Below are 11,365 nucleotides of genomic sequence, written 5' to 3' on the forward strand. Positions count from 1 at the left end.
AAATATACAAAATATTATTGATTAAATTTTAAAAATATTTTAAATATTATCTCTATATAAATTTTAGAGAGTAAAAAAAAAAAATTTGTCCTAGGGCCCCTAACAGTGTTGAGCCGGCCCCGGACGAGCGGCTTCACCAAGTGGGTGAGAAGCTTGGAAAGGATAGAGAGAGAGAGAAAAAGAGAAAGAAAAGTGTGTGTGAGAGAGTCCCCTTGTTACTCCTCTTGTCTTCTTTCGTCTTCCATTACATTAATTTTTAGTGTAATTTTGTTTGGTTCTTCAAATATTATTTCTTAAAATGTTGAGCCTTTTTTTGGTTTACGAATGTTGTTTCATAAAAAAACTATTCAATTTTATTTAAGAAAGCTGTTTCGGAAAACATTATCAAGATTATTGTTACCAAAGTGTGTTTTGTAAAAACTGTTTAGTTTTAGTCTATGAAAGCTGTTTGGTAAAACTTTTTCGAGATTGGTTTTACGAAATATTTTTTTGCAGAAAACTGTTTAGTTTTATTTTACGAATGGTAATGTAGACAATCATTCTAGCCATTGATATTGTTAGGAATAATTTTAAACCCAAGAGTTAGCCCCAACTTGTTTGAATTATATGTGACTCTTATAAGGTTAATCAAGATCAATGGCTAAGTATAGCTATTAAGGGCTTGATTGGTTTAAACGCAGCGGTTGCGGTTGCGGTTGCGAGAGTTTGCGGATGCGGGAGTTGCGGTTTCTAGCGGTTTTAAGAAATTTGTATGACTGGTACTGTGGTTAAAAGTTGGTGCGTTTGCGGGAGACTTATGATTGGTTAACTACCAAATGCGGTAACAGTCAAATAATAAATTAATAATATTTATCTTTAATATACTTATAAAAATATCAAAAATCATAAAATTATAATAAATATAAACTTTATATTTAGAAAGTTATAATTTTAATTTTTTAAAAAATTATTGAAATTATTTTTACTATAAAATTTTAGAATATTAGTTAAAATATAATAGATATATTTTAGTATATTTATAATTTCAATTTTAAATTTTTTATTATTTTTTTTACTTTTGTATATATATTATTTTAAAAAAAAAAAACTTATTCTCCCGCAACCGTCCGCAATCGCAAACGCTAGCTGGAGCCAGCTTTTGAATTTATGAGGTTCGGAGCGGTTTAGAGCGATTCGAGTGATTGTTGCAAACCGCCAACAACCGTTACCAACCGCAAAAGCTGCGTTTGCGGATGATAGCGGAAAAACCAGTCGCCCCCTAAGTCTCGTATTGTTTCGAGCGCGGTAACTTCTAAAGCTAAAGTTTCCCTACTTGCGACCAAAATTTCCTTGACTTGAATTGAGTGTGGTTGGACTGGGCTGTGGCTTATGAAGGCTGCTAACATACGATTTTGGAACAGAGCAAGCCAATCCTAGTTCGTTTTTGAGTTGAGGTTTATACGAGCTGTTTTCCACCAAAATTTGGGGGACCTTTACTACGGCCTACTTTTAGTCATGTTATGTTGGAAATTTGTCGATCTCAAACTTAGCCTCTTTTAGGCTGTTATTGACCTTTCAGATTTAATAAACCTTGTTACGTTCGTGGTTTAGGGTCTGACTGGTTCAAACACAGCGGTTGCGGTTGCGGCTGCGGGCGTTTACGGATGCTGGAGGTTGCGGTTTCTAGTGGTTTTAAAAGATTTGTACGACTGGTTCTGCGGTTAGAAATTGGTGTGTTTGCCGGATACTTATGACTGGTTAACTACCAAATACAGCAGCGGTTAAATAATAAATTAACAATATTTATATTTTATATAATTATAAAAATATCAAAAATCATAATATTATAATAAATATGTAAATTATATTTTCAAAGTTATAGTTTTAAATTTTTAACACTATAGAAAATATTTTTATTTTAAAATTTTATAATATTAATTAAAATATAATAGATATATTTTAGTATTTTTATAATTTCATTTTAAAAAATTTATTGAATATTTTTATTTTTGTATTTATATGCAAAATATTTGTTTGGTAGTTAATTATAATTTTAAAATTCTAATTAATAAAGCATATCTTTGACTTATAACTTCCAACAGTAAACCACTCGACTACACATTATATCAATGTTTTTAAAACGGACCGGTAAGTGAACCAGGTTTTTTAGATCATGGTTCAATATGGTTTGACATGTTCAGAGTCAGGTTCATCAATTTAATTGAGTTCAATCATAAAATAAAAATAGAATTAAATCTTAATGTTTTGTTTGTTTTATTCGACAAATATTACAAACATAATCAAGTTTAGTTATTTAATATTTCAAAAAATAATTTAAGGAAAAAATATAAGTACAAACCAAATGAAAATTAACTATAAAATTAATCTTTTTATTTGAAATAAAATATTTTAATTGTCACTGCAAGTTATGAAAATTCAAAAAGTTGAATATAACAATTAAAAATAAATATTTATAATAGTATAATGATTTGAATGGATGTCAAAATAATGATCTAAAAGATAAATAATTAAGAAAAAAAAATTTGATAGTAAGTTACAAATAAATCCAATTTACTGTTTTAATCCGGTCTGGTCACTGGTTAGGTCTGGATTTTAAAAACATTGCATTAGATTTAAATCCATACATGTGAAACAGAGCAGAAGAATTGAACACTTTTAAAATTGTAAACTAGCAGAAATATTTTGTAGATGCCACATGGAAGCGGTTTTAATCCGGTCTGGTCACTGGTTAGGTCTGGATTTAAAAACATTGCATTAGATTTAAATCCATACATGTGAAGCAGAGCAGAAGAATTGAACACTTTTAAAATTGTAAACTAGCAGAAACATTTTGTAGAAGCCACATGGAAGCGGTGATTGGCTCTGACACTTAATTGATTCATCCAATAAAAGAATTGTCCGCGTAGGACGCGGCTCCACGTTGACGTACGTATCAAGCATCTCAAACACTTCCATTACTTTTCGTGATTCTATAGACACGAAAAGGGGAGATGCATCTGATCCATCCAGCTTGTTTCATTTTACTGTTACCTTCTTAAAAATATTCTATAAACACTTCCATTGTTGTTTTTCGTTTGGAATTCTGTCGAGAATTATCCTGTTTTTTTCTTGTTACCGTACCTTTTTTTTATTAATTTTATTTTTTCATATATTGATTTATTTTTCGCATTCTTTTGAAATATGATCCGGCAAATCGTTTCTCCATTCATCAGTTCATGACACACTAAATCAAATATATCTTCAAACATTGCCATTCAATTTCATTATTTTAACGACACAAGAAGGGGAGAAGCGCCCGTTGTTAACTTAAGACCCATACTTGTGATGCTGGAAAATATTAAAGTTATGTGATTAATTCAGTCGCCTAAATGGATGGAATTGTATAATGCTTTTTTTTTGAAAAGGGGAAATTGTATAATACTTATATTTGCATCCTAAAGTGTATCTCCAACCTCAGTCTATTTTTTACTCTAAAATAGAATTTAGACTAAAAAAACTCTAATAGTACTCTATTTTTTATTCTATTTATAAAGTAAAAAATGGATTTAAGTTATTTTGTTGTTTTTTATTATTCTATTTTTCATTCTAAAATAGAATGCTATCGGAGTATATCACAACTCTATTATAAAGTTTATTCTATTTTATAGTAAAAAATAAAGTTAACCATTGGAAAATAGTGTAAAAAGGAAACATATATATTATGAAGTAACAAAGTACTGTAAAGTTTATGAAGTAACAAAGTACTCTAAAGTTGCATACCTTTGATAAAAACTTAACAGTTGCTGAGTTGTTGTGAGAATTTATATAAGAAAGAAATCTTTGTGGTTGGCAAAATAAAAATAAAACAAATCTTTTTATAAGATTTATTTAGATTACATAACAATTTTCTCTCAACAAACTGAAGATACAAATAATTTGTTTCTCCAATGCAATAAGACATGATTCAATAGAATTCACTTGCAAACTAAACGAATTCATGGTATATCATAGTGCAATCATTAAGATACAATACATAGAATAATACTCCTTCCGTTTTTTTATAATAAATGATGTTTTAGAAAGTGTTCATTGTTTTAAAATATACGTTGTTTTGATATTTGTATATTATTTTTTATTTTACTGAAAGTTGTGTAACTAATTAGATTTTCCAGTCATTTCTATAATTGGTTGAGTAATTTTTAAATTATATTTTAATGTTACTATTTTAGAAAAAAAATTATTAATCAATTTCTGGTAAAGTTAAATCACAAAATTCCAAAAATAAAATAACATGTATTGTGAAATCGAAGGAGTATAATAATAAATCAATATAATAAATTAAAAATCCAGTTGGGTTGAGATTACAATATATTTTAAATTTTGTACGAACAAGTTGGCAAAACAATACTAGAATAACTATGAACCCATTCCCGAAGACTGTATTAAAAATGATAATATGATTAAAAAGGAGCACGTCGAGTCACCTCCATTCCTACCTGCCAAACCGCTGGATTCTTCTTTTTATTCTCGAGTCGGTCGGATCAACAGAAATCAATTAGTCTGCTTCTAATCGCTGAACCGAAATTAACAATTGAACGAGTTCAGACATTAATATTTTGTTCTTGGAATTTCGTGATTTAACTTTAACTGAGTGAAGAATTCGTAATACTTATCATTTGTATTTTCATCGACTGCTTCGAGGTTAAAATTGTGGAAGTGGGTTATGCCAATACAAAACCAATGGTTCGGTTTAGTCTATTTAAACCGGTGCGACATACGTTTCCATTCTCCGCAGCTTCTCCGTTGAAACGTTCGACCATTCTCCCCTTCTTCCTATTCTTGTTCACTACGTAAACCCAACAACACTTGTCAATACATATATATATATATATATTCATTATATTATCTTACGAAACACAACACACACATCAACATCATCTTATAGAGGGTAAACCCAAAATCTGAATTTTAATTAATATCATTTTCATCAGAAGAGAATGAGAGGCATGGTGAAGAAGCTACTATGTGGCGGATCCAAGAACTTTGCGTCTTCAAGAACATCGGCATTACCAGAAGAAGGAAAAGTTCGGGTTTATGTAGGTAAGGATAAAGAGAGTCAGTGCAAGCTAGAGGTTGAGGCTAACTTGTTAAACCATCCAATGTTTGAGGATCTACTGAGATTGTCAGAAGAGGAATACGGACACTTATACGAAGGGGCTTTGAGGATTGCTTGTGACATTGATGTCTTCATCAATTTGATCAGTCTACTAAAAACCACGCATCATCATAATCCATCCCTTTGAAGTTTAAAAGTAACAATAATTCTACAAAATTAACTTAGCTTTTATACCATTTTTCATCATTCTTTTACTTCGACAAAACATGGACGAAGTTCAGTTCATTTTTCTTTTTGTTCTTGAGTATTTATTTATGATTGGAGTCGGAAGCCAATCGACATTTTTGTTAGTGGCTTCCTCTTATTATTCTTTTTACAATTCAAGTCAATTCTTTTGGTGAGACTTTTACTTTTTCTTGCGCTGAAGAGATATATGAATCGACTTATCCATTGGTTTAAGTAAAACGAAATTTCGCACTATCAACTTCTTGTGGAAGCAAGATCTCGTACTTAATATGCATGGAACAAAAGAATTAGACTGTAGCTTATCAATGTAATCAAAATGGATGTATCAATGTCCTTAATAATCATGTCCGATTGTCTTCCCCGTTTACAAGGGGAGGCGTAGGTCCAACGACCCTGTCGAATCTGAATCTGACATGTTCGAGATGAAAGCATAAATTTGATGGTTATTTATTTGAAAGGCGTCTATTGGAAGATCAATGATCGATAATAAGAAAAGATAAAAAACCGCTTAAAATCAATTAAACAACAACAAAGTAAATCTCTACAGACCCTAGTTCTTGTGCCAATCTTGGTGCGTTTGTGAATGTTTCTTCTCTTTGTGAGTTCTTCTTTATTTATAATCAAATTCATCAAGTTTTTCTTCTATTTTTTTTCCTAAACTGATTTTAGCTATCTTTAACCGTCTCTTTCCTTATGTGGGCCGAGTTCATTTACATGTTGGGGCTTATCGAGAGACACAATCCATCTCCAACAATAAGTACTCTTTGTTCATTGTAACAAATAAAGTCGCTCTCGAAGAATTACAAAAAAAACCCGGATCTGTAGAGTAAATGATCTCGGCCCGAAAAATCCTCCAAAATTTGTTGGGTCATCATCTCATCATTCCCAGGATCAGTCTCGATTTACCGAGAAATTAGTTTAGCACCGAACCATTTTTCTGGTTCACCATTAAATGGCTCTTTAGTTTTCTGGGCAGTGGAATTGTTTCCTCTTTGGAATGCGGAACGTTGTAATTGTTACTACTATGGCTTCGAAACAGCACCGCACCATATATATATACATTTTTATAACTGTTAAAACCGTACCGCAGTTAAACAGTTTGTCCCGCACCGCTCAAACCGCAATTATCATTCGGAACCTATAAATAGGAGTCATCCTTTCTTGTTTCTCGACTTTTTGTAGCTTTTCAAGGTAGTTTCCCTCTCTCAAAATTTCCTATTTTTTTTTTGAACTCACTCAAAATTTCCTATTTATATTATTAATTTTCATTTTGCCACCATATTATCTATGATTGCTTTGATCTGCTATGTGTTCTTCTTCGATTTATCTAAAAATATTTTCAGTCCGCAAATGTTCAACAAAGGAGAAGGAGATTGGTATTATCGGGCCGGATTCGGATGAGTCCATTTTTTTTCTATGCATGATGGAATAAAAATGCAAGATGGGGTTAAAATAATACATAAACTATATATAAAAGTTATAACTTTCAAATAATACTTTTACTAAAAACTAGATTTCCACCCGCACAACCGTGCAGGTATATATTTTTACATTTATATATATAGATATTTGTTTTACATAATTATTATATATTTTTAATGTTACTCACATATTTAAATGTTTGTATAATTATGCCAAATATAATAATTTTATAGTTTTCATGCTGTAAATTAAAATCATCACATATATATGTTGCTTATTATATATTTGTCTTATTGAATTTGCGTTTGATTACTAAACTAAAATTTTTAATGCATGAAACAACATATATGAAAACAATTTTGTATTTAATTTATTATAATCATAATCCATAATTCAAATCGCTAGATTTTTTTAGTAATTTTTTAATGTTTATTAATTTATATAATAAATTACTGTATATTAAAAAAGTTTAAGATAAGTTAAATTTTTATACATGTATTATATAGTTTACTAATATTAACCCGTTCTACAAACATATTATATTTTTAGCATAAATATTTTATATTTATGAAAATAAAATATGTTAACTTATCAATTTAAAATAATTTTATCATATTTTGATTAGTATAACATTTTTATTTTAAAATGATAGATATTATTATAAAATTGATAAAATAGGATATAATTTTATTCTTTTAGTAACATTTCATTACTAATTACAAAATTAGTTGAAAATATTTATATTCAATTTATGACAATTAAGATCTTATTATAATCTTTTTCAAGAGATTTGTTAGATTTTTTTAAAAAAATTAAAAGATATAAAAGATATTATGATTAAAGTAGTTAAAAATATTATGTATATTAGCATTAGTGATATACATTTAATATAAAATTTAAATGATGGTCCAAATAAAAATATCACTCATCAAAAAATCATGATTTTTATTTTATTAGAAAACAAATTTGAAAAAAATAAAATTAAAATAAATATTTATTTCTAACAGAATCCTTAAAAATTATTAGTAAATGTATTTGTGAAATTAATTAATTTCATTTTATTTAAATTTCGTTTATAAACCAAAACTATATTCAATTTTAATTTCTAATATATTTTATGATAATTTAAATTAAAACTAACTAATTTTTGAAAGTAAATTTAAAAAGATTCTAAGAAGATTTTAAAAAGATTTTGTTAGAACATTTTAAATATATTCATTTGTATTTCAAATAAAAAGATAAAGATATTAAAAGATATAATAATGAACTTATGTAAAATATGATATTTTCTAGGAATGGTCCAAAATAAGAAAAATCACACATGAAAAGAAGTCATGACTTCTGTTTTAATATATAAGATAATCTCACGCTTCAAAAGCGTAGGTCAAATTTTAGTCTATTCTTAAAATTTACCACTACTCTAATAAAGTGTAAATCTTATTCTTTATAATCGCAAAATTTTCTGTCATACCTAAATAAGAGTCCATACTATCTTCTTTGAAATATAAAATCTTATTTAGGCCATGTTTGTTTTCGTATTTGATACAACATCTAAATGTAGAATCTGAATATAACATCTGGATATTGCCTCTGAACGTTATTCATTTGTATAGTTAGTATTTACATACAAATGCAACATCCAAATGCTAAATTGTTCATTTTTGTTTTTATAATAGCATTTGAATATTAATACTTTAAAATACTAATAGGACATGGTTTTTATTTTAATAATAAAATTTTTAATATTTTAATAATGAAAATTTTAATATTTAAATAAATATATCTAAATTTAGTTTTGCATTTTTTTTGCAGGAAAACACAATTTTGCAGTTGTCGCAGGAAACTTAATTTTGTGGTTTCAACAGATAACACCCAATTTGAGGTTTTAGTAAAAAAATACACAATATTCTAGTCTTGATGAAAAAACGTGATTTGGAGTTTTGGTGAGAAAACTTGATTTTGTGCTTTCGGTGAAAAACAAATTTTCTTGTTTCGAAGGGAAAACTCGATTTTTTAGTTTTGGTGAGAAATGCGATTTTGCGATTTTGTTAGAAAAATTCAATTTTGCGGTTTCAGCAGAAAATCAATTTTTTTTGCTTTCAGTGAAAATGTGATTTTACGGTCCTAGTGGAAACTACGACCTACAGTTTTGCAGAAAACATAATTTTGCATTTTTGCAGGAAAACGCGATTTCACGATTTTGGCGGAAAAATCATTTTTTAAAATTTTTTTTGTGAGAAATGCGATTTTAGGGTTTTGACAGAAAAACTCAACTTTGAGAATTTTGTTGGAAATTTGATCTTAGGGTTTTGACAGAAAAACTCAACTTTGAGAATTTTTATATTAAAGGAGCAAAATTTGATTTTGCGTTTTTGCAGATATACTCATTTTATGGTTTTGGTGAAAAACACGGTTTTAGGGTGGCGGAAGATTACACTTGATTTTGGTGGAAAAACTCATTTTAACGGTTCTGGCGAGAAAATATAATTTTCGGTTTTGGTAGGAAAACTCGATTTGATAGTTTTGGTGGAAAAATGCAATTTTACAATTTTGGTGGAAGACATGATTTTGTAGTTTTGACGGGAAAATGTGATTTTATAGTTTTGACGGAAAAACACACAATTTTCAATTTAAGTATATTATATAATAATTTATTAATTTTTATATTCGTATTAAAGTGTTTTAAGTTTTGAGATGTTCTAGATATTATAAATGTTGCATCTAGATGTATTAATACAATAATCTCTAAAGAACAACATCGGAATATTTGCATTCAGATACAGATTCTGAATACAAATACGAACATGATTTTAGTATAATATGTTTTAGAGAAATTAGGACTCCTATCAGGTACTTTTCCATAATTAACTACATACCAATAGACCACTGTGTTATCACTGTACATAATTCATTGTGACTCTGCTGCCCCTACTCCCCCAAAATGAACTCTACGGTTTTGATAGGAAAAATCTTGTAAAAAGTTTTGGATAAGATCTTACTTCCTGCATTCATATCTTTTTGTAACGTCAGATCAAAGTGAATTCTCTCTTATTCCTATTATCAAACTTTTTGGAATTCAAATAATTATTTCTCTCAATTGCTTACACATCCGGACGCCACAATCTCTTCAATCTAGGAATACTATCTTCGTTTAAGGCCATGGAGGTCTCTCTCCCCCACTTCCCTCTTCTTTCTAATTATAGGTTTCACGCTTTCCTCGCGTTTCATCTTCCTTACCAGGTTTACAGCCTATTACCTCGTCTCCCTCTCATTTTGTGTGCTCTTGTTGAAGTTTAGCTACATGATTAATTTTAAAAAATCATATTTACTTATTTCTCAGTTGCCTCTGTTTATATTTATAGTTTTATAGTTGAAAACTGGAGCTGTAAGTGCTTGGAGAAAAGGGGAAGTTAATCAGTTTGGAGAAAGAGATGGAGAACATGCTAAAAGCAAGGATGATGCTTCTGGTACTTATTTCAGAAGCTTCGTCCCAAAGATAGTCGATGTTCAATCTTAAGGAAATTGCCAAACCTCAGATCACCAGCTGAAACCCATATGATGCTAAAAATAAGGATATCATTTCACTTACATGGGTTATAAATAGCAAAACTATAATGTAATTTATGTTAGACGGCAACAATAATATTTTGGTATTGTCACAAACCAAAACAATAGACAGTTACATGATTTATTAGCCAGTGTATTTAATGTTTTTAGCCGGCTAACAACATTTTGTAAACATATTATGGATAAACGTGATCGTAAATAGTTCAAGTTTTCCCAGTCCATTTGAAAATTTCACTTTAGCACTATGGTTAGAATGAAATACATTATGTGATTGTTTCTTTGGATTTGAATCAAGAAAGTTAACTAGTTTGACAAAATATTAGATGGATAAATAATTGATTTAGTCGTCAAATCCAATATACGATGGAAATGATAACTCGAATGAGTTATGTGATGTATCACATAAATTGATAAAGAACTAAGCTTTGGACACATGGTCAATGGATATTTAAGGTTTCAAATGAGAGAGATGGTGACAACATGGCTCGTCGTTTGGTATGAGAAGATTTGTGCTTGATTGTATGAGAAAAAGATGATTCATCGAGAAGGTTCTTTGGGGATACGTCAATGTCAGTTATATTGTAATTTGTATTAGACGGTTAAAATAATTTTTGGTGCATCGTAACAAACGAATAATAGACGTTTTCATAATTTATTAGACGGGATAATTAACATTGTGCTACTGGGGTAAAAATGAATCTTTTATTAGGCGGCTAAAGATTATACATATATATAAACATATTTTCTCATATTAACTTGAATTATGTAATACGAAGACGGCAATTTTGGTTGCTACTGTGCTACTATGGTAAGAATGAAACTTTAATTATTGGTTACTTAAATAACAGCTGGTAACATAATTTATTAGATGTTCACATAATTTAGCAAAAGAATGGCATACTTAACCGACTTTAATATTAGTTAGCTGCTACAATTATTATTAACATCTTTTATATTTATATTATGATTCATATGGTATCAAAAAATGTGATATACAAAATTCAAACAAGTTTTATCCCACATAACTTATTTGTT

At 28.9% G+C, this 11,365-nt stretch overlaps 1 protein-coding gene across 1 annotated transcript; it reads left to right on the plus strand.

The window, feature by feature from the left end:
• The first annotated feature begins 1,084 nt into the window (after positions 1-1,084).
• On the plus strand, positions 1,085-6,144 carry LOC103838746 (auxin-responsive protein SAUR71). The gene has a single exon (XM_033280759.1). The coding sequence runs from the start codon at positions 4,977-4,979 to the stop codon at positions 5,280-5,282; it is 306 nt and encodes a 101-aa protein (XP_033136650.1). The 5' UTR covers positions 1,085-4,976; the 3' UTR covers positions 5,283-6,144.
• The last annotated feature ends 5,221 nt before the right edge of the window (positions 6,145-11,365 follow it).

The sequence above is a fragment of the Brassica rapa genome, chromosome A09, assembly GCF_000309985.2.
Source record: "Brassica rapa cultivar Chiifu-401-42 chromosome A09, CAAS_Brap_v3.01, whole genome shotgun sequence".
NCBI lineage: Eukaryota > Viridiplantae > Streptophyta > Magnoliopsida > Brassicales > Brassicaceae > Brassica > Brassica rapa.